The 25,600-nt window shown below is 35.7% G+C and overlaps 1 protein-coding gene across 1 annotated transcript in view; it reads right to left on the bottom strand.

The window, feature by feature from the left end:
• Nucleotides 1–205: 205 nt before the first annotated feature.
• The window catches only part of LOC110105901 (NADP-specific glutamate dehydrogenase), a 101,411-nt gene continuing 76,016 nt past the window's right edge, over nucleotides 206–25,600 (bottom strand). The window contains exons 11-15 of the mRNA XM_020835584.2: nucleotides 6,172–6,262; nucleotides 5,928–6,085; nucleotides 5,648–5,739; nucleotides 690–770; nucleotides 206–354 (exon numbers count right to left, since the gene is read on the bottom strand). Coding sequence (XP_020691243.1) covers nucleotides 277–354; nucleotides 690–770; nucleotides 5,648–5,739; nucleotides 5,928–6,085; nucleotides 6,172–6,262 — 500 coding nt within the window. The 3' untranslated portion in view covers nucleotides 206–276. The remainder of the gene's footprint in view (nucleotides 355–689; nucleotides 771–5,647; nucleotides 5,740–5,927; nucleotides 6,086–6,171; nucleotides 6,263–25,600) is intronic.

Raw genomic sequence — 25,600 nt, 5'->3', positions numbered from 1 at the left:
ATTGATCAACAGCCTCACTTTTAGATCCCTCAAGTTATGGAAAAACTGTACTATGCCCCCCCTTTCCTTTTCAACATCCTTAACACTTTGATCGTTTGGTGATTATACATGTAGATCAACTTTGGCTCCATTTTCAAATGCAACCAAAGAGTGGTTTTGTCAAAAAGTGAGGGACCAAAGTGAAATTTACAATTAAATTTATTGATCGTTTGAGAGTGTTGAGATGAGAGTAACTGAAGAAAATCTATTGAAAAGTGTAGAAAGCACTATGAATACTTACTCCGGGCTATCCTTCAAGATACCGTAGTCATTGGAAGCCTTGAGTGATCTCTCGTATGTCTGCTTCATCATGTCCTGAATACCAAGATACATAAATTTGAATATAAATTTAAATGGTTTCTATAACTCAATGAATATAGAATTTTAACTAGCATTATCATTAATGATATAGTTGATAAAGTTAAAATTAGATTATTAAAATGAAAAAGTGCCGCAATACTACGCTGAGAAAGATAAATCATAAAGACCTAAAAATCAATACAAATAAAATAAGTCACTAGCACAAATGAAAAAAAAAAAAAATAATTAAAAAAGAAAAGTCACTAGCACTAATAAATAAATTGAGTGTGGTATAAGTGAAAATATTAAAATGAATATAGAAAAATTAGTAAGGAAATTAGTGAAGCTACCTGTAATTTAGTTTCGAAGTCCTCCGCAGACCAATGCATCAAATTGTATTCATGATTTAGCTCATGTTCTCCCCCAGCAACCTGAAAGCCAATCACTAAAAATAGCTTAGGAATCCAAAGAAATGTAGCAATCTCTAAAGTTTCGAAAATTTGTATATCATATGTTACTAAGAAAACCACATTGAACAGTTCTCAAACACAATTAATCAAATATATCTACACCATATAAATAGCAATTATTGAAAAATAACGGTAATGGAACATAAATAGACAAAGCGATACAATACAATCTAAAATTTTTTGAGATGCCGTGCAATATTAAATACAAGAGAATGTGCAATGCTAATGAAATTCCTAATGAGCAACTAATCAAAAAAATGTAAAACAACTGTAGAAAAAGGAACATGCACTGATTCATGTGGAATCAAATTGATAAAAGAAGCAATTATTTGTAAAACATGAAGATTCATATAAATAAAAAAATCCAAAATGTGCGATCATATGATAGATCTCAAAGGAAAAATAACCACAAGGTTTTCAAAATCAAGCAGAAGAACCGCAACGAAATTATGGAACATGAACATAGTTGATAACCAGCATACCTACCAGGATTAAATAAATCTAATCACTCAAATAAATACTCACTAAAAGAGTGAAAAAAGAAAGAAAAGAAAAGAAAAGAAAAGAAGAACCGGAACAAGATCATCACATCCCCAAAGAAAATTAGAAGAACGAAGATCTTCACATCCAAGAGAAACCAACTTCACTGAATAGCCAAAAGTGTATAAATTTGGCACCCATAAATATTGAAGAATTTGATGCAGAACATAAAAAAATTGCTAAATTTCCAATAAGCTGACAATGATTGCAAGGTAGGTTAGTTTTACATTAGACTCAAAGTAAAATATGGTGGTTAAAATTTAACTTACTGTACCAAAACAAACTTGGGTTTTGGATCCTAATGTTTAGGAATTCCATCATACCTGGCGATGGATCGAATGCAATGTATGTTAAACGCATTGCACCATGTGTTTAGTTCAGCTAGATATAAAGATTATCATTTCAGATCTGTCCTATGATATTTTTTTTATTGTAAGTACAACCAGAATGTACCATACTTCAATAAGAACAATAGGATACAATCAATGCAGGTTAATGCAGAAAACCATGAATCAGAACTTTATGAGAGATTAATGACTGCACGCAGCTCATGGAGAATTCAAAAGGGAATAGATCAATGCAAGATAGCTTGCATCTCCAAAATCAATTGTAAATCTTAGGCCTTAAAATCGTGTATAGAAAGAAATTCATGCTAGCTGAAAGGTTAATGCACTAAAACAAACATGGTATCAAAAATAACCTAGTACATATCACATTAAAAGGATGGTGGATATCGAAATAGGAGATGTGATAAGGAACTTAAAAAATAAAATAAAATAAACTAAAGAATAAGCAGTTTTTGGGAGCAAGATAAAGATTCAGTTATTAAAATATTAACAAAAAACATTAATTCCCTTCTCATACTAATGTTTCTTAAATCACTTTGGATTCATGCCGGATAGATATACTATGAAAGTTATACATTTGTTAAGAGGTTTGAAAAAATATAGGAGGATATACATAGGATTTTTATTGATTTAGAAAAAAATGTAAGATAAAATTTCAAGACAAGTGCTCTAGAGAGTTCTAAAAAAGAAAGGAATTAATAATACTTATATTCAAGACATTAAGGACATGTATACAAGAGTTGCTACTTGTGTTCAAACACAAGGTGATTTGACCAAGTATTTTCCAATTTCAATTGGATTACATAAAGGATCAGTTTTAAGCCCATATCATTTTGCTTTAATCATGTATGTTCTTATTAGAATTTGCAATAGGAATTCCTGCCCAGTATACATTAAGTCATCCCAATGGCTGAATTTGCAGATTAGTCAATTCACGATGGAAACATAGGAAAGCATTTTGGAAGGCCTATGTGCTATGGTTTTCTTTGGGAAAACAAAAGAATCTTGTGATTTCATTATTCCAATAGTAAACTATTTATATTAAGTTTCTGATGTAGAACGGACATGGGGGAAGGGGTCTGTTGAATAATTAAAATCTGAATTTAATTTCAGATTTCAAAAAAAGGGAAGTGGAGGGAAAATTTGAATTTCAAATCACCTTAATTGGGATTTAATGAGGGATGGGGGCCGGAAGTTACTAGTGGTGATTGGAGTTGATTGAGGGCCTTAATAGAGAGGCATTAATTAGAGAGGAGGTGAGAGAGGGGTCCGGCCATATGGAGAGGTAGGAGAAGTGTCCACATACAATGTATGTGGATCAAGCATTAAATGGTATTGGACGAATTAAATCTGAAATTAATTTCAGATTGAGAGTAATTTGAGGAGGCTCCCTAATGTAGAATTTATTAAATTGGAAATATTTTGAAATTCAAATTTATTTGAATTCAAAATTGAATGATTTTCCAAATTAACAAAATTTAATTTATGAAGGTAATCAAGAGGCTATTTTGAATTCAGAATTCAGAATTCAAAATTTGTGGAAGAGGGAAGAGGCTAGGGGTGAGGTGGTCAGCCGACTATGGAGGTGGAGGAGTTGATGTTTGATCTAAAAGAAAAGTCAACCAAAATCAAACGAAATAAAACAAAAACGGATGGTAAATGATGGAGACTATAGATGATAAGACGGAGAACAAAAAAAAAATAAATAAATAAAAACAATACAAACCACGAGCCCAGACTCTTCCTGCGGCTAGTGGGTACTACGTTGCCCTCCCCAAGGGACTTCAATCCACGAGCCCGGATCCATCACGTGGCTGGTGGAAACAAGATTGTCCTCCATATGACTTCTCCTCTCCAAAACTCACACAGAGATCAAGACAAATGCTCCAATTCTTTTTTTTTTTAATAATCCATCATAGTCTAATACAAGAGCAAATGCCTCTATATATAGGTCTTAAAAGAAACTAAAATACAACTTTGCCCATTGGGCTTACATAAAACAAGTCCCTTATGTAAGAGTAAAAAGGAAAATGCATAATTAAATAAAAATTACAATTAATAAACTAAGATAAAATGAAGGGATCTTGGCCGTCGATTTTCATCTCTTCCTTTGAGTAATGTTCACCGTCAGATGTTCGCATCAGTTTCCCTAAAAATCTTTATAACAGGAAATGGACAGGAAAATTCTGAAACTAATCTGAATGTATTTGGCATGATAGGAAAACGAAGATGGGTTTTCTCTATCAAGATTTGTTGTGAACTTCCCAAAGTTAAAAGTTGTGAACTCTTGTCAGTCGTGAATAAAATTTTAGTCAAGTCCAATTGTCCTTAACCTTTATCCATGTCATGCACTTCGGATGTCAATGAGAAGTTTATTAGATTCAACCTTAATTTGAAGCCAAAGATAATTATATTAGAAGTAAAGAAAAATTATAAAATTGATATGTCTCGTAGAAAGGCTGACAGTGTTGTGAGTAAGCTGTCATATATATAAAGAGTCCCCAGCAGCATCATTTCAAAAGTCATCATTATATCTGATCATGTAAAATAAGAAGAATCTATGGACAAATGTTGATCTCAAACTTGAAACATCAAGACATGTCAAGTATGTTTACTTCTATTTAGGTGCTTGCATGCGGGGCTTCAAAAATTCATAATATATAATGTCAAGTGTAGATGAAATATTTTTTAAAATAATATGTAAATGTAAATTATTTGTGGCAGTAGCCAAGATGCTAATACTCAGATTTATCCAATGGCATTTGATGTTGTTGACTAAGAAAATAATGGGTCATGGATTAGAATAAATTGAGTCGTCAATAGATTTCATGGAGAAATTGTTATTGTCTCATAGACATAACAACATTGCTAATTCTTTATCCACTGTATTTCAATAGGAATATCATGGAGCTTACACTCATCACAAAGCAATAAAAATCACCATTAAAAACTGATAATTATCATGAGGAATCACTTGGCTTTAAATCTTATGGAACAATTAAGTTCTATCGGCACTTTGACAAAGTACAGATGAAGAAACCAATAACTATAGGTGCATACTTAGAGAATGAAGTTGTCTTTGAAAGTTGGGCTTGCGCTATTTTTTTTTCTAGGAAAAAATACAACTTGATGACAACCAATATCTTAGACAATGTTGGAAAGAGTGCATATTCCTATCTAGTGACAAGTTGCTAGAGTTCTTGAGGCACATAATGCAAAAATGAATCTTCGATAGAAGAACTATTACACTGAACACAAAAATTATTTTGACTAAAAAAATTAACAAATCATCGAGCAAGCTCTTGAATAAGGCCTAGATATTAATTGTTTATCCGATTAGCCAAGTTAAATTACATCTCTTTAATGGGCATATTAATGGTAGTGTTGATTTACATGAGAGAATATGTATTTGTAGAAAGTTCGATGCATAGGTCTTTATTTTTTACAATTAGATGATAGGATTTGATTTGAATCAATTTGACTTTATATGTAGCCTATTACTATAAACAAGAATTAAAAAGTTCGATGCATGGATCTTTATTTTTTACAATTAGATTTTTTTCAACAACTTACAAATTAATTAGAAGCAATACTATTTTCATCCTAATACTCTCTCTACCACTCCTATGGTTTTTCCTTTCCCTCTTTAATGCCATGCATTCCTCCCAAGACTCCGGGGAATACATAATTATTGAGACTCCCAATCATGGAATTTTCTCTCCAAGCATGATTCCCTGGGTTTTTCTTTCAGTTCCCTCTTTGATTGAAGATCCTCTCTCTCTCTCTCTCTCTCCACTCATCTCAATATTCCAAATTCAATAATATATCAATTAGAAATTATGTCTAAGAGAAAACATGTTATTTCAAGAAAGGAGGATATGATGAAGTTCTCAATCAATAAAGTTTACATCATGTGTAATCAGAAGCAAACTAAAAGAGAGATTAGCATACCCCTCCAGCACTTGCTGCCTTCGCTGGAGCAACCAAAACTTTCCCCTTCTTCAAAACATCAATAGCTTGTGGAGTACAAGGCATGTTTGAACCTGCTCTTCCGAAACAAAAAAAAAAAAGTCAAATGAGATATATAATTAATTAGTGAAAGAATCGTTCCTGGCAATACCGAAACAACAAAAGACAAATGAGATATATAATTAATTAGTGAAAGAATTGTTCCTGGCAATAAGAAAACGGCTGTAAAATCAAATATAGTTTGTCTATGCCTAAAATATACCTTCAATCAGTATGCGGCAACCAGCATTGATGAGAGCAACAGCATCAGGTTGATCAATTTCATTTTGTGAAGCGCAAGGAAATGCTACATCACAGGGCTCTTGCCAGGGTTTTGCATCATCGAAGTATTTGGCACGAGGATAAGACTTCTGATACTCTCTGCAAAATACAAACATAAAAATTGCTATTATGAAGTTGGTGCCTTGATGTTGGAGGTCTACCCTGAACATGGAGGAAGCTTGTACCTCAGGCTTCTTTGTTGAGCCTTGATGTCCCTAAGGTGTGAAAATTTTACAAAATCAATACCATCATCATCAACAATATAGCCTTTGGAATCTGCTAAGAAACAACAATAATCTTTAAGCATGAAATTACACAATTATGTTCATACAAGATAACCAAACTTCCAGCAGAATGCAAGGAATGGCATAATATAATAGGCTCTAGAAAGAAAACTAAGGAAAGGATCCAAGGATTACATAGATATTTCATTAAAAACAAACGATGATTACGCATCAAATTAAACAATCAAACTTTACCTTATAGCTAATCCTAGTGCTTCCTACTTAGTTTTCTCCCTGGTTAGTCTTTAGAGTGCACCGAGTGTATCAAGAAGCTTGAAATATGCGAGTAACCAAAATGAATCCTAGATTTGTGTCTAATTTAGTCCTAGGATTTTCAAAGTGCTTAATTTATTCCCTCAATGCGGCACTTTGGTCCTACCATCAACTTAGTTATTTTTATTTTTATGGACGAAAATTAGTGGAGCAAGGCTTTCTATGTGGGCATTTTCAATCCAATTAGCCCAAGTTAGTATTATGGAGTGAGAATGATCCTATAAAGATCAAAATGCCCTAATGGAAAATTTCCCTCCACCTATTTCTATCTAAAATAAATGATAAAATTGACAACACCAAATTGGCTCAAATTTGATGGATTGAGGGACTATATTGAGTACTCGAAAAAAATCAAATTAAAATGGGCCTCAAAATTTTGGGTCCATTTTGGACCTTTACAAAGAAATACAACAATCCTATATTAAAACATCATACAAAAAGAGCATCTTAGGCTTTGGTTGGAATATCTTTCTTACCACTTTCTTAAACAACCTTTAGTACAAAAAATTCTTGAACTTCGAAATTTTTTACTAGAAAGCTATTTAGAAAGCTGTCCCAAACGAAGCCATAATTTCTTCAAATATGTCTCTACGATTTACACTCCAAAACAAATGGACATACAAGTCATGGCTTTCATACTATATGCAAAAAGGGAAACTATTGCTGCCTGCTCATAAATTTCTTCATACCCATGAATAGAAGAAATCAGAAGCCCTGAAATCTATTGAAATACATGACTATAGTCAATGAAGCATTAAATCTTCAAGAGTGTCATTTCAACTTAATCAAATAACTTTCATAAACATGCACATATGGACACCCCAAAATATCATATCCATCGCATAAAATCAAATAATGGCCCAGACTATTAATAATTCACAAATATAGTCTACAATCACATTTCTCCAATTCAATATCTTGACAATACAAAATTAATCCTAAATGGTCCCTCAGGGACTAAATTTATCAATCATGTATAGTCGATGAATTAAATCATGATCGATTTATCACATTTTTATGCGAGAGATCATTTCGGAACAATTTTGTATAGTCAAGCGACCAAACTGGAGAAATGTGACACTCTTAGATTAAATTGACAACATTTTGGATTTTAATCTTTAAATGGAGCATTCTATTCTTTAATTATAAAAAATTTCTACCACTTGAAAATTTCAGTCAATATTGGATACTTCTCAATCCATCTTCTTGTACATGATATTGACAATTTTTTGACATAAATAGGGGATGACCCATATCATTCCTACTATGCTAAAACTCTCCCAATCTTGTCCTAAATTTTCTTACACTTTTTTCAATTTTTTATCATTTATACTTTTGCATACTTAACATACAAATATGCTTTGGGCTTTATAGAACATAAAATTTTTATGTTGAATTGATTAGAACTTAAATGCAATAATATTATTTCTTATTATTACACAAATTACAAATACCTTGTGGCAATGTCTTATACCCACACTAATGGAAACATGTTTGAACATGTTGGGTTGTGTTTTGTGATCTCATTTTTATAGCATAGATGAGGTTCTACTTTTAAGAACACGGATGATGAAGAGTCTTGCTTGGCTGATGATTATTATTAGTTTAGATATTCGAAAGGTAACCCAAAGCCCTAGGATAGTCACCCACCCACGTCAGTCATTGTCTAGGTAATCCTTAGTACTAAAATCAATGGTATAGTGCCTGGTAGTATATTTGAAAAGTTTTCTAAGGTAGCCTAAAGGTCATAAAGGTATGCCACAATTAGAATTGCCATGAATTTAACCTAATCCTTGTCCATTGTACCCTAGATAACATCTAGTGTACTGGATTTCGTCTAATTTTGATTTCTAGTAACTAGTAAGCATTAGACTAGTCAAAGGTGTAGCCTAGCGAGCTTGATGAGCCAATTTTATCTAATTAATAGTTCCCCTGAGTGGATTAATGCGACCTAGTTAAGCTAGATAACCTGTTATAGCTAGCTCTCCCAAGTATAAACAATTGTCCAATCATGGCTTGCCAAACCCTAGTCCATGATGAGCTTAGATAGAATCTAGGTGAACCCTTGAACAAATTAAGCTCACACCTTCAATTAGTCAAAACCTAAATCAATTGAATTCACCTAATCACATCTCAAGGTCAAAACTAAACCTTGAGTGAGTTGACCTAGACCTGCATGACGCTATGCTAGCTTAAGTTTTGCAATTAGACTAATATACATTTAACTAAGCTAAATCGTTAAAATGGATCATGAATATTTTAACTACAAGAGGCTTCAAGAATCCAGTCCTAGTCTAGGTTCGCCTAAATGATTGACTTGACTCAAATAAACACAATTGAAGACCCAATCACCTAAATTAGTTCAAATCATCAAATTGAATTCAATCACCCAAACTTAATCAATTAAACTAACCCATTTAACTAAGATTGATCCTAATTAGCCTAGTAACTAAAATATGCTTAAGTTAGCCTAGATGGCTAATCAAAACCAAATCAATAGTCAATTGACCTAAGGACTCCAGTCAACACCCCAAATGAGCCTAATGTGGTCTTAAGGAAGTTCATTGCATTTAGTGAACTCATGGCCTGTGTCATGGCTTAATGGTCAACCCAAAACCTAAACTTATTAGGTCAATTAAACCCAATAAAACCAAAGGAGAAGCTAATTGACTAAATGACTAACCCAAACTATCTTAAAAGGTTCAATGGACCAAATTGAGCCTACATTGTGACAACCGGTTCTTCCGGCCGGTTCAACTGAACCGGCCGGCCCACCCTTTATAATCCCACGAACAGAAGGATCGCGGAACAGAACTGTTCGTGCGAACAGAGAAGGGCGGACGGTCGGGCTTCACGCGAGAGCGAGGTAGGTTTCTTCTTTCTCCAATTTTAGCAAATGATTACCTTCTAGGATAAGAAATAACGATTCCTTTTCATTCTTATCGTTATCAGAGTGTTATTTTGGGAGAAATTGAAGAACAAGAGAAACGGACGAGAAGGATTAAGAGAAGAAGGTTTGTTAAATTTCTTTCGGATTTTTTCCTATAAATTTCTTCTCCTACTTCATTTAAAGTGAACAATTTATTTCTTGAAGGTTAGGGAAGAGATTGTAGCAAAGAAAAAGGAAATTGGGAGAGAAAGGATTTTGAGAGTTTGAGAAATTCTCATTCGTAAGTGAAATTCTTTTTATATAAGTTTATTATGGGATTATAATTTTAAGTTTTACATGAAAGTTATTGTTTGAATTTTAGGGTTTTGGAAAGTGAAAGATCATGTTGTATGTGTTGATCCCGCGATGATTCAATAAGAAGAGAAATTAATTCAATAGTAGATCAAGCATCGACGACCTGAAAAGTTCAAAGTGGGTATTTATAAAAGTTTAAATTTCTTTATTTCAATTCTATTTTCGTTTAGAAAGAAGTATATGCGAAATTGATTAGATTGTATATCTCCTACTTTTTGGAGATAATTAACTAAAATAAGCAACGACATGTTATGAGTACAATTATAGAAAGAAAAAGGATATGTTATGAGTATATCAAAGAAATAAAAGTAAAGTTTAGAAGAAACATACACATGTACATGATCTCGTATATGCAAATGATAAGTAATATTTATAGAGATACAAGTAAGATATGTTGTAATGAAATTGTATCATAATGATGAAAATGAGAAAAGAAAAGAATAAAAGGAAAAGGGTATTGAAAACGACAGGAGTCACCCCTTATGCACTGGCTGGGGACACCGTACTTGCACGAAAAGGAAAAGGAAATTTCTACGGAATGGAGAAAGGAAATTAATGGAAAAGGTTGTACCTTTATGGTACTTTGAGACGGTGCTCCTGTGCAAATTAAATGGGAAAAGAAAATATAAATGAAATATTAAAGATAATAAATGCTTCAAATTATTTTAAATGAAAATATTCAAAGAAGTATTAAGTTAATGAATTGAAAAAACAAGATTAAGAAAGGAAAGAAATTATGTAAATTATATTTTTTATATAAATTTATTAGTTCCTCCATAGTTTACTTAGTAAACTCAAACCACAAGTTTAAATGTTTCAGGTAATTCCTAAGAGAAGTAATGGCTGAAAGAGAAGAACATGTTTACAGAAGACGAGGTGCAAATGACAACAGGTAAAATAGATTTTTTTGTGTTCAGTGGCTTTTCAGTTTATAGAAAAGTTTTGATGATGAGTTATTTTATACTTTTGGAAATGTACTATCGTCCGACTTTTCGTACCCGCCTCGTTAGATCGAGCATCCGGGACAGGTCGTGACATACATAGACCTAAAGGAGGCCTAACATAATAACCTAAATCCAACCCAAGCATTCAGTTTACCTGATTGGCCAAATGAATGCAAGTAAGCTCAATTTACTCCCATTGCACCCAAGTCAGTTAATTCCTATAACCTAACCTTGACTAGAACCTTTTAACTAAGCCTAGATCTAGTTTAGGATCAAACCTAGGGTCTAGTGGACTAACCAAATTCAAGACTCACCAAACCTAGTCTAACACAAGCCTAGAGCTAGCTCAAACTACATAACTCATGAAATTACCTCAAGCCAAGCATAGTTGAAGCTTTAGATCACTTTTTGCAATCTTACTCAAACTCTAGAAACTTCACAACCCTTGGTTTATTTCAATCAAATGGATCTTACAAGCTAATTCATAGTTGAACCTCTCTTATATATGACTCATGGAATTAACCAATACCTTCGCTCTTCATCACAAGTCTTACCTTTGGTTATCCCTCTAACAAATAAGTGCGTTCTATGACACATCAAAGCATCTAATTGCATATGGAAAAACCCTAACTTCTTCAGATCTGTTGGGATAATTCCAAGCCATTAGCCTTTTATAAGGGTTTCGAACACCTAAGAAATTGATTTTCAACCCTTCAAATACCTTCCCAAGCCTACCTTGTTGAAGGAAAACAGGTGGTGGCTGGCATCCTAGGTTAAGCATAAATGTTGGTTCAATCCAGCAATCAATGAACCTTAACTAAAGCCAAGCTAAAGCATTCAACTCTCTAATTTAGGAAAAGTATCAAAACCCTCATGTCATAACTTAGTATATTAGAACCATCCCACTCACAAAGCTCTCTGAGATACAGAGAAGATAAGATGAATCCTATAGCTCCCTAAGTGTGGGCTCCGAAAATTCAGCCCCGGCCTCCGCCCGCACTGCTATGCTTTTTCTTCAGCGAGGGAGTTTTAACGGAATTAAATTTCGGGGTAAATTTTGAAAAGCAGATGGGTTTGTAGATAAGACACTACCCAGAGATTTCACCCACATTTTGTGAGGACTTTATGATCTGAGTTCTGGTTTCCTATAAGCGCAAGCCCCTATAATTAATTACCCCTCCCGATAACGAGAGAGAACTTGCGATTAAGGCTAGTCGTCAATCAGATACGTAGAAAATACGCGTTGTCTGGCATATAGTAGCAGCATTGGGTTTGAGAATTGGAAAGTTTTGGTGTTTCGAAAATTTTATATTTAAAATAGAAATTTCACCACCTTGCACTTAAAGCAGATGGTGGGGAAATGGATGATAGATCCGACCAAGATCCCATGGTTCCGTCGTCTCGGGCCATCGTGGTCCCTAGTCTACTTAGTCAGAGGAGGTAGTCGACCCAACCTGACAGAAGGATCCTTGTCGGCAGCCATGGGTTGCTTCGTCCAAGGGGACTTTCTAAGGGGACAAATTTGAATCCACGTTAGCTAACAGAGGGCTTTGTTCCCTATCGATCATATCTTATTGATTCATATCTCAAGGATTTGATGCCACTACGGAGCATATTGGCTCTGGCCATAACCGATATTTCGTGATGCCATTTGGCGGCAAAACCACTCGGTTCAGAGGTTCTCAGGTCATAACCACTTATCCTTCGGTGCCATTTGGAGGCAAAGTCGCCGGTTAGAAGACACGTACCACATCCTTACTGGCAGGAGATTGTTTGAGAAAGGATCCTAGTGATATTTTCGACTAGACAAAATGGCTCTAAGCAATCTAAAGTTATATTTGAATTTGTCCACCTCGGCAAACTGTTGCGTAGGGTGTATGGATTTTGCTTTAAGTATTTAATGGTTTGATTTAAAATTTTAAATATTTTTTGATTTCGGGATTTCAAGATTTTTGGGTTTTTTTTATATTTTTGGATTTTTTTTGTTTTTTCGATGTTTGGAATGGACTTTTGAGAGGCATTTGAAAGTATTTGTGAACCCCTCCAGTTGAGATAAACATTCAACACGGCCATCATCGGCGTGTTTGGGGTTATTTCTCTTTTGTTGATTGAACAATGTCAACTCGACCAAGCTGTTGACCGAGGATCGGATTTCTCATAGGCTTTGTGCATTTGTTTGTGAATTCTGTTGATTATAGGCCTTGAAGCCCTAATATGAATGTATTAAAACAAATACACCGGTTGCCACAACCGCGTATTTGTTTAAAGGTTTGAATCCTGTCGACTCCTATTGATCCGTATAGAAGGATCGGGTTCGAACTTGAATTAACTTATCAACCCACACAGCATCCCCAGACGTCACGTGTATATTCAAAACACGCTCGCCGGGGCCCATGCGGGTGTTTGGGGGCATTTTATAATTATACCCTGTCTACTCCTGTTTACCTATTAAGAGGAATGGGTTCAAATTTAATAACCCGGCAACATCCCTAGATATCACGTGTGTACCAATAACACTCTCGACGGGGCCCATGCGGGTTTTATGATTGCTTTTACCCCTTTTAGTGTACCTATGTGTATACAAACTATAGTGCACGTACGGGGGTACTTTGAAAGTATTTATAGACGCCTTCTGTCTGCTTACAAGGATGTTGCGGATCCGGTGGCGTGGCATAGTAGCTTCCGAATAGAATTGTTCGCTGCTTTATACAGGTAGACTGTCGTGCACCACTTGTATGATTTATACAGGTAGATTGTAGTGCACTAACTGATCTCCTTCCTTATTGGTAGATGCTTGTAAATAGCTTGTTGTATGCACGATGAATTTCTCACTTGCACTTAATATAGTCACTTTGTATCTTGCTCATGGACAATGGACTGGGTGTACTACGAGTCTTCTACAGTAGCCCGTAGATACTTGCATTTGTTACATTTCATCCAGCGTTTACTTTTAAATGTGATATAGTGCATATTATGAATCTCCTATGACCTCATAAATATTTGCACTTTGCCATATACTATCTACTCTTGCTTATAAGGAGCTAGTATATTTGCTTAACATTGGTTTATTGCTGATCGTAGGAGTATTATAACGTTCATTGCATGTTGAATCATTTTGCTCGTAGGGGAGAGATGTATTTGCTTATATGAATGACTCGTAGGTGGGTTAAACTCACTACGACCCTCTCATTCATGTTTGTTAGTGACTCGTTGAATTCATGACATATGAATTTCAATAATCCATAAGAGATCGATGTGTCTATAAGCAGATCGTTATTGACCATTGGGTTGATTGTGTTCATTGTTAATTGCTTCACATGTATTAGCCGCCCACTTGCCACATTCACTTATGTGCTAATCTCCTTGTGCTTATAAGAGACCGATATTGGCTGGCATGTCAAATGCCTCCACTTGCATGTGGGATGTTACAATTATTTTATCCTCTTTATAGATTATTCAAATCTCCTGAAGTTCAAGTTCTAGTTTGGTTCAGGCTCATTGTAGTTCCTTTCTGAATTCGGGTCCAAGTCCTTTATAATCAAAGTACAAACTCTTTGCTCGAGTTCAATTCAATTTAAGTTCTATTTTGTTATGAATGCATCTGTTTATCATTCATTGCTTATCTCAAGTAACTTGATTATATAGAATTTCCCCATCATTTATGAATAAGTGGCATTTGTAAGTTCTCAATTTGCCACGATTTCCATTTGTGTTCTTCTGCATACGATTCAAGTCTTACAAATTTCTTGCATCAAATTTAAGTTCTATGTCCCTTGTAGTTACATTGAGTTTTTGCTCAAATTTAAACCGTTGAAATCTTTATGAGTGTTCAAGTCCTCTACTTTTCATTTGAGTTTGAGTTCAAATATTCAAATCATGTGCAAGTTCTACTCAAGTTCATTTGATGTTCAATTCTTAGCTCCTTGAGTCATGCTTAAGTTATAGTTCACTTGACATTCAAAATCAAATTCAAGTCCTTTTGATTTATTTAAGTTTGGATTTGTTTTAGATTTGAGTTCATTGCATTAAAGTTCACAAGTCCGAGTCCACTGTTGAGTTCGAATGAGTCCAGGTACATTCTAGTCTTCACCCAAAATTTCGGAAACCTCTCAGGGTCTCTCCTGTTTAGGGGAAAACTACGAGAAACTGGGCATTCCCACCACGTGCAATAAAGGCGTGTATGGTAGGTGTTCTCAGACAATGACACCGCGGCCGTGATCTTTCTTCCCACCACGCGGAATAAAGACGTGTATGGGGACTTTGACGGTACCTATTTAAAAAGACAGTTTGCTTTCCCCCCCGCTCGGGGGTACTTATGAGTAACCCCACCTCGCCGTAGGCGTCGCACCGGGGTTCAATCCCACCACGCGCAATAAAGGCGTGCATAGGAGGTTTTTCGATCCGCCACGAACATTGAAGTAGGGTTTTTAGGTGATTACCCGCCTCGTCGTAGGTGCCGCACTGGAGTCTCATCCCACCACGCTCAATAAAGGTGTGTATAGGCGGTTTTCCGGTCCGCCGCAAACGATGAAAGCAGGCTCTCGAGGTTAAGGTGATAACCCGCCTCGTCGTAGGCGCCGCACCGGGGTCCCATCCCACCACGCGCAATAAAGGCGTGTATGGGCGGTTTTCCGTTCTGCCGCTAACTCCGAGGTCGAGAATCTAAGTTTAGGAAATTCATACCTTTGCGAGGTTGACGGTGTTGGCTCGAGGCGGGAAAAGTGAGCTTTTCTTTTTTTTATCAAAAATAGTTAATCTTAATTAATTATAATTAAAACTAATTAATTATAATTATTAACAATTAATTAAATTAAAGTATAATTAACTATGATTGACTATAATCAATTATAATTAATTAACTTTAATTATAATTAATTATAATGATTAGTAATTAATTAAAATAAAAAATAATTAACTATAATTAAAATTAATTATAATTAATTATTATCAAAATAATTAATTATAATTAAGTTCGATTAACCATAATTGATATAAAGAATATAACAATACAAGAAAACTATAATAATTTAAATAATATTAATGATAACAACTACCACTAATATTAGAAATAATCCCTAACTTACTGTTTGTCGGCTTGATGATAGCAAAGGGATTGGCTGTAGGTGGAGTTCAGCTATAGGGAGAAGGCAAGGGCTGGATCGGATGGAGGACTTGGGTTTTGATTAAGAGGTATAGGGCTAAGTTTTAAAGAGGGGTCGAGCTGGGGGCCTTGGTCGCGGGAGCTAGATCCCACAAGAGGGGGGAGTTCGGCAGGAGAGATGAGGTTGGAGAGGAGGTCGGGCGGCTCTGGTCGTGTGGGCCACGGCTAAGTAAGAGAGCTTCCCTCTCTCTCTCTCTCTCTCTCTCTCTCTCTCTCTCTCTCTCTCTCTCTTCTCTCTCGACTTGTACGGGACGTTGGCACAGGCAAGGGTTCGACTGGCTTGGGTCGGGACTATGGCAGAGAGGAGGAGCAGGGATCGGAAGATAAGAGTTAGGTCGGGAGATCGTCGGCGGGACTGTGCCGAACGACTTAGGAGGAGCAGCGAGGTCTCACGTATATGGAAGAGCGACGGGAGTTTGGGATTTCTGTGGTGTTGGAGTCGTGCGGGAACCGCGAAGGAGCGAGCGAGAAAGCTTCATTTGGTCGGCTTTTAAAGAGGCGAAGGGAGAAAGATCGAGGCGGGATTTGAACAGAAATTACGGAGAAGCGACTGATTCGGCGCTGATGTACAGTACCTCGGCGAAACTTCGGCAGGATTCACGGGATCCAGGAAGCAGAGGTATGTTGTGTATTTCTACTTTGCCTTCTTCTCTCTTTTGTTCCTTTGGGTATAGCATGGAGGTCAACACTAAGAAAATTCCTATAATTGATATTTTTCGGGTTATATAGTTAAGGAAGACAACAAGTGAACCATCGATCAAGCCTTTCTAAAACATGTGGAGATTTAGTCACACTAGTAGTTGGGTACTACACAACACATTTGCATGCTTAGACCTCTCATTTAACTCATACCACACTCCATGATTTAAAATGACGATCAACATCACTCGTCTATTGCTTTATAGCCCATCCTCTGGCCCCAACACCATATCAGCTCCAAATCCAATTAGGACCTAATCATTGGGTCATGTCTTTTGAGACAGGACTAAATCATGGTCATGCAATATTGACCAACTAAATAAAATGAATATGTTTATCCAACTAAGTGCATAATCAACATACTGTTTGGATAAAGGGATTTTAGGGTTTTCATAAATCCAAATAAAATTGAATATATCATAATTTTTTACAGAAAAATAAACAATATAAACAAATTGCTAAATTTAAAAAAATTACCCTTAATTGAATAAATAAAATTAAATTTTGATATAATATGAAAATATTTTAAATGTCTCAATTCCATCAGAGTAAAAAAAACATTTTTATGATTTCAAATAGTTGGAAAATTAGGGAAAGATTTTCCTAAAAATATATAAATACAATTTCATTGATTTCTAAAATTATTTTCATTACTTTTGAATTAAATACATATAGTTCATACAACAACATCAAGCCTTTATCTAACTACGTAGGGTTGGCTACATGAATTTTTTCCCTCCAATGTGTTCTATTAAAAGTCAAATTCTTATTTAAATTTAAAAAAAATGTTATTTCTAATATTTGTCTACTCCTATATTTCTTAACATAAGCCAAATTAATACATCTACTCTTCTAACCGGGTCATCGAAAGACTATCGTTTAATGTGTCCAAACCATCTAAGGCAACTCTCTCAAATCTTATCAACGATTGAAGCTACTCCAGCTTTCTCACATATATACTTATTTAGCATTTTGTCTCTAAGAGTGAAGCCACTCGTCCATCTCAGCATCCTCATCTCTACAACACTTACTTAATATTATGCCTCTCGTTTAATGGCCAACATTCTCCACCTTAAAGCATAGCAGATATCACCACCATCTTAAAGAAGTTTCCCTTACGTTTGAGGGGTACTTTTCTATCACACAACAAGCTTGATGCATTCCTCTGCTTCAACCATTCAACTTGAATTTTACTAATAATATTCCCATCAATTTCACTATCACGTTAAACAAAACATATAGTTCATGTTTCTATAAAATTGTAGAATATAAATAAAAATTAAAATTTTTGAAAACTCTTAATATTATATTAAAGGCATTTCCAAATAACTTTAATTAGTTTTGAAAAATATCAAAAAGATAAATTTCTATTGTTTAATGGATTTCATTACAAATTATGATGTCATTTGTATTAAATTCAAGAATCTAAAATAACTATTATTTAAAACCTAGAGTAATTTCACTAATCATATTTTAATTTAATTAGTCCAATTCATATATTTTCAAAACACATTCGTTAATGTACATCTTAATTTGATTATAAAGTCATGAGCATTTGTCCTATATAATCTCATTATAAGTTATTATATAACTTAAAATTAATTTTACGAATTTCGAAAATGTAAAGTGCATCTTTATTTGATTCATCTATCAAATTTTGATGTAATTTCACCCATCTTTCAACAATTTACAAATCTAAAACCCTTTCAATGGAAATTTATGACAATAATAATTTGTCTTATCACTTAGAAGAAAAATAAGGAAAATCACATTAAAATGCATCTAATTAAATAAATTCAATTTCCTTGAATTTCATATAGTTTATGTTCAATTTTCAATATTGATACTATACTTTGTATTTTGATAAAAATTAACTAATTTTCATAAATTATGTCAATTTAAAATTGAGTAACTTATGCAAATCTGTAGTTAGCCTTGTGCAACACGCCATATTCATAGTGGGAAAGCATTCATCAATGAACTAAAATGTACTGTATGATGTTAGAAGGTGGTAACATTGAAACATATACTGCAATGGTCAAAAGAGCTTAGCTTCTAAAATAGATCCAAAATTCAAATATTTTTAAAATCAAAATTTCAAAACTCTTCAATAATTGTTGTCTAAAAAAATGATATGATAGACCCTATTAAAGTCAAATACTTTGAAATACCAAAATTAAATTCAAGTATTTTTAAATGATCTTATTAAACTAAATCTTAAATCATTTAAGTCCTTGCAATCCTAAAACATTAAAAACTTAAGCAATTGCAGTCTATTACATTCATTTGTGGGCAAACCACATAAGAACACACTACACTCCACAATAAAATGAAAGTTATAGGTTATCTTGAGCTCAGGCTTAAATAAAATGTATAGAAAATAAGACCTTTACGCATGCAGGTACAAATCAAAGATCGTTTGTATGTCTATGCTTGGGATGTATTATTTTAAGCATAACCCACCTGCATACCTAGTGTATGGGATGCATATTACAAAGCTCAAAAGAAAATAGCCATTTAGCAATGAGAGAAATGTAATTTTAAATTCGGCACATTTCTTGTTTACAGCTTTCATATAAAAGTTGCGTAGTGGGCTGAAAATCAATCATTACGACTAAGCTCTTAGGTCTAAATATAATGCTGACAATTGAACTAAAAGCATTCAAAAGTTTTTTCAAACAGAAAAAAAACGCAACCACTCAATCATTTCAAAACATATGAACTAGATCATCCATATTCCATCAAAAACAGAACAAGCTCTCAAAGGCTATAAAGTGGATATGATGAATTATTCTACTGATAATTTTGGAAAAAGATTTGTTGTTTATTAGCAAATCCTATCTGATTAACAACATATGCAAAATTTGTCAGTCAGCATGTATTTAATGTTCACCAATAGGAAAACTATTGTTGGCCAGTATCCGATGACCAAAAAAAAAAATCACGTACATGTTCAGACGTCCGACGAAGCCCTTGGTACGTCAAGCTCCACATGATGCACGTCAACGCCGCATCTTGCACGATCTTAGCATGTCTCCCTACCTCGTCATTAAAAGATGGGAGAAATGAAGCCTTAAGCTTCGCTACCTCTTCCGAACCCGCAAAGCACATGAAGCTCCTTTCACACAAAACTCCCACTCGCCAACCCCTGCTCTGCCGAAGCTCCTTCTGCAAGCTCCACGTCCAAGCTTCAACCCCAACCGGAGCCCTAGCCGCACACCCAACCTCCTCCCTTACCTTTCGTCACACCCAAAGCCCCCGATCTACCCCGTCGAACCAAACCTCGAACCGTCGAAGCCACACAAATCGAACCGACCTTCCGACCACTCAACGTCTTCTCACTGTTCGTCTGTTCAATCGGAAGTAACAACGACAACTAGAGCTTGCTTGCTGCGAAGGTAGCTATCTTTCTCCCTCTCACACGTTTCTTCTTCCAAATCCCGTAAACCCGCCGAATTAGAGGGTTTAATAAACCCTGGATTTAAGGCAAAAAGAGGGAAATAGAGGATTTTGCTCGCTGTGAGATTTAACAATTCCCTAATTCTACTTAAATCCAACTCAAATATTGCATAAATCCTATTCAAATACTATATAAATCCTGTTAACAGGATTAAAGGATTTATCATAAATCCTGCTCAATTCCTGTAGTTTAATTATAATTAATTTTTATTAAACATAATTAATTATAATTAATAATAAAAAAGAGAGAAAAGAAATGTGCCTTGATATGCGTGCCAACACCCCTAACACAGCCGACACAATCAACAATGCTGACAACATCGACGATGTCACCACCGTTAACCCCTGCGTAGGTATAAAGATCCAAACCTATCCTCAGAGCGCGCGTGACGCGTCGGGCAACCACCTATATATGCTTTTCTTAGCATGGTAGGAGGGAACCTGGTGCGACACTTGTGATAAGGCGGGTAGGCCCTATACACACTTTTTTTCTTAGCGTGGCGGGGACAACTTTAAGTACCACTATATGCCTCATTGCTGGAGGGTAAACAACTGTGCATTTCAAACAGGTACCCTAAAGACACATACACGTCTTTCTTGGCGTGGTGGGATTGAAGACTCTGGCCACGGTGTCGCACGACACTTACTATACACGCTCTTGTAGCATAGTGGGAAGACCCAGCTCCCCACACTTCCCCCAAATGGGGGATACGCCAGGATGGTGCCGAAATTTCAAGTGAAAGAGGATCTGTACTTCAACATAAGCACTGAACTTGAACAACTGCACATGGAACTTCTATGAACGATAGGGGACCAAACCATGGTTTAAAATTGTGCAATATGAGGCCCGCCTTTGCGCAATTCCAATAAAAAACGCCTCGATGCTTACGCCTCGAGTTTTTTTTATGAGGCTTGTTCCTCAACTTGGTTGAGGCCCGCCTCGCCTCACTGGCATGAGGCTTACGCCTCACGCTATATATATTAAAACTTACATAAATCTTGAAGTAAATGCCCGACATTGGACTCTATAGAAGAGGAGGAAGGCGAGAGAGTAGTTCATCATAATGATGATTCACATGAAGAACCCCTTAGTGATGACAATGTTGATGACTTGTGAGTTCTTATGTGATATGTCATTGCTATTTATTTTTGGTAATTTGAATTATATGTTAATGAAAAAGAATACTGGATTTGGGAAAGATAGAATTTTGAGTTGAACTATATTTAATGTTGTCTTATTATTGGGATATTTTGATTTCACTTAATATCTAATGCTTTTTTATGTTTTATATTATTCACTCATTAGTATATAAAAAATTTATCATTTTCTGTTTACGCAATCTTTTGATTTTGAGGCTTACGCCTCAAAACGCCTTGAGGCTTACGCCTCGCCTCACGAATGAAAAAAGCCTCAATACCCGAATACGCAATTTTAATCATTGGACCAAACTTGAACTAAATTATGCGGAGTTGGAACCTAAACATTAAAATGCGCAATCAAAATTAAAATGCAAATTTCAAATAATAAATTTAATGCATTCAAACAAGTACAAGTGAACAAGCAGGGAACTCGTGATGAATAATAGCATGATAAATGTAATAGACTCCTATAATAGTCCCATACAGTTAAGTGCATTATACTTGCAAGCAACAACAGTCGACCGCAGAATGCATAAAAAATCAAAAGAAAATAATAGCAAGCAAAAGGCATTGAATGCAGCAATGCCTTGAAGTCAACGTCAATAACTCATGCAACTAATGCTACTACCAACAAGACATAAACACTACTTTTGAATAGTGAGTGGATATGATGCAAGTACATATAGCATGCAATAAACACTAGAGTGTCCATGCAGTCCACAATAATAGTACCCTACAAGCACATTTAACCATGCAAGCTATAAAGAGCAATCATGCAATGAATTTCCAACCAAGAGACGAACACAAATTTTGAAGCAAATGCAAAGTAATCATTGTCGCTCGATTACGAAGAGCATGCAGTGGTTGGTCCATAGGCAACTGCAGGAGACAATGACATGATGATTTATCCACAATCATATGCGAAGAATACAGTCTGATTAGAAATGAAGGAAAGAAGGATAAGAGTGGGAATAACCCACCTACAAGAAACCGTCAATTGCTGATAAGCGAATGCACCAATTTGCTAATGAATGACGACAGTGGATATGGTAATTCATCAATCAATATGTGTAGAAGTCAGTGATAAATGCAACTCATCCAGTAGCCTGCCGCAGCATGCAAATGCGAGGAGATTCATGCAGTCAGCAGTGATGCAACATAGATGAACGCACTAATTTGAATGAGAGCATAGGCGGCTAATATGATCTATTTGTGGATAACAACAACAGCTATATCGTGAGTATGACGAATCCCCTGTGCACACAAATACGTACAACAATTAGAAGCAATGATAATTGAGATGCTACGAGTATGGTAGAGTCCCTTATAAACACAGAAGCATGTTCACTCTATCAGAGTTGAAAGTTTTGTTGATCAAGTACATTTAAAGTCCTCTAATTGATAACCTCAAAGACCTTGACAAGGATAGTTGGGAATAAAGGCGACTTGATGTATGGGGAAAGCCCATTGATACGTCATCAAAAGAAGACCCCGAATGTGACATTAAGTATACATAGCAAAATGATTCTGTAGAATCAAAGAATAATCAGTTGAAGAGGTGTTTCATCTTATCATATCTATAGAGATACCAAAGACTTCTAGCAACTGCAAGTGTTTGAAAGATGCTACAGGGAACTCGCTAATCTACTAACAGCAGAAAGCCCTAGTTGCAACATTGTAACACAAGATTGAATGATTTTATCAATGATTCTATAGAATCAAAGAATGAGCAGTTGAAGAAGAAAAGACGTCTCATTCTATCATCTCTTAAGAAATGCTGGAGCTCCCAAAAATATGCCGCGTCATTCGAGTGAAGACTCGGAGATCAAGCCCCTCGTAACTCAGCATCCTATATATGTGTCATAAATACATAGAATAGGCCCTTCGAGTACACTATCCTGAAGTCGTAAGAGAAGCTTCTATGTACGATGTGCATATCAGATACTAGAATGTCACTGAGACATTATAGATGACCTGGCATTTTGCCTTGTTTATGCTTCGAGGAGAATACCTTATTGCTAACTGGAAACAAGGAGAGCCAACGATACATCAGTCAAACCTTTGGTCTCATCAGCTTATGATACCTTATCTCTCACAAAAATGACCTCATGTCGTTTAGATGTCTTTACCCAATCTAAGTAAGAATCAGTTGATATGTGGGTCTAATCTCTCGAAGAATGATGAAAGGGAGCTTACATCAAAACAATGAGGTATCTAATGGAATTCGGATGCACTTATAAGCAAAACCAGGGAATCGATGGTAAAAAATTAAAGACCGCTAAAGCGCAACGTCACGCCACCAGATCTTCAACAGTCATACAAGCAGACAAAAGGCATCAACAAAGTCAAAATAAAATTCCGCGCATTTAGCCCTAATAGTCATCTATACATCCAGACACCCCTTGCATCGCATGCAAATATTCTAAAAATGCCCCATTATATATGCATTGCACTTGCATGATAATATGTTCCATATGCATGTGTCATAACTTGTAGAATGCATTATATGGGCATGTCACTTGACATTGTTACTATGTTCCAAAGATAACCTCTCCGCATACATTTATAGGATGCTGAGGATTTCATTCTAACATATTGCCTCGACATTGCTATTGCACTCCAAAAAGAACCCTAGCATGCATCGGTACGATGCCGAGGATTTCATTCTAGCGTGTCATTCCGACATCACTATTGCATTCCAAAATGGCCTCTTGCTTGCATTGGTAAGATGTAGAGGGTTTCACTCAAGTATGTCATTTAACACTGTAATTGCACTTCCAAAATTTTCTTCCTACATATGCAAAGGGTTTCACTCCAATATATTATTTGACATTGTAATTGTGCTTCAAAAATCATCCTCCTGCATATGCCGAGGGTTTCACTCCAGTGCATCATTTGACACTATAATTTTACTTCAAAAATCGTCCTCTTGAATATGCAGAGGGTTTCACTTCAGTGTCATTTGACACAAATTATACTTCAAAAATCGTTCTCATGCATATGCATGGGGTTTCTGATGTAGGCAAAGGGGGGTCAACTCATGTCCAAAATAAATCAATTTTGGCCTCCCTCGAGTTTACAAGCTCAGTCAAAATTGAGCTGAAATTTTAGCTCATTTATGAGCTGGTCTTTAGTTCACTTATTGAACTAAGAGTTAGCTCATTATTAGCTAACATTTTAGTTCACAGTTATCTTTTATTAAATGTACTTTTTATTGTTTTATGTCTTTAATTATGTTTGTCCCTTGGAATTCCAAACCGGTCTTTCGAATTCCAAGATATGTTATTTCGCATGTGTGGCTCCTTGCTTCCACCATGAGCATTAGTTTTTTGTGCCTTTGCTCCTAGGAATTTTGGCCGACTGCTGGTTTTCCGAGCCTGGGATGTTTCCCGTGGATGTGGCGCCTTGGTTCCGTGCGGCCTCCTTGTCTCCCGCGGCTACTCCTTCGATTCTTGGGCTTGGGCTATTTTTCCGTGAAAAGCATTTGGGTTTTAATGTTTGTGATGTTTAGAATTCCTATGTGAATTCATTGTTAGTGTCCTTTTGTATTCCCCTTTCATACCTATAAATATGAGGGGCTTGTAATGTTTTAAAGATAGTGAATGATATGTGATTTTTGGAAATGTGAACCTGCGGGTTTCATTGGAAAAGCTTGCGAGCTTTGTCCGTCATCTTTCTCATCCCCTCCAGAAATCTTGCGAGCTCTTTCCAACATTTCGTCTTGGCTTCTAACCTCTTTCGTCTCTCCGAAGTGCCACTCCACCTGTATCCCTCTTCTCTAAGTGAAGCAACTTTAGGGTATCTTTGATTTTTGATTCGAGTTTGTTAGATCGTCATTTGTAGTCTTTTAATTTCTTCTTTTTAGTTTAATTTGAAATGTAAGAGTTTGTTCTTCCTCATCTTAGTCATCATCATTCATGATTTAGTGGGTTGTCGTCGGTTTAAGGACACAAATCTCCCGTGTGGGCGAGGGGTATAGGCTCCCTATATTTCTTGCCCCCACCAGTTTCACTATGGTGTGTCAATTGACATAACAATTGCATTTCAAAAACCGTATAAGATACACATGTGAATGCATCGTGCGAAATGCTTCTAATAGCATATACTCGTATGAACCCCGATGAGCGTGTTGTCAATACACACGTGACGTCCAAAGAGGCTGCGCGGTCTAAGAAATGAATTTAGATTCGAACTCGATCCTCTGTAGGCAAAGCATACAGAGTTGACAAAGTTCAATAAACAAAAATATAACCCATTAATTTCCCCGATGATAGTCATGTTGAATGTAAATCTTAACCGGAGAGGTTCATATATTTTCAAATGCCCTCAAACTCCCATAAAATATAAATATTTTGAAATAACCGCAAACACCGCGATGATGATCGTGTTGAATGTAAACCTCAACCGAAT

Source organism: Dendrobium catenatum, unplaced genomic scaffold (genome assembly GCF_001605985.2).
Source record: "Dendrobium catenatum unplaced genomic scaffold, ASM160598v2 fragScaff_scaffold_862, whole genome shotgun sequence".
Taxonomy (NCBI): Eukaryota; Viridiplantae; Streptophyta; class Magnoliopsida; order Asparagales; family Orchidaceae; genus Dendrobium; species Dendrobium catenatum.
The sequence above is the reverse complement of the archived record's forward strand: the minus strand, read 5'-3'. Positions and strand labels throughout refer to the sequence as shown.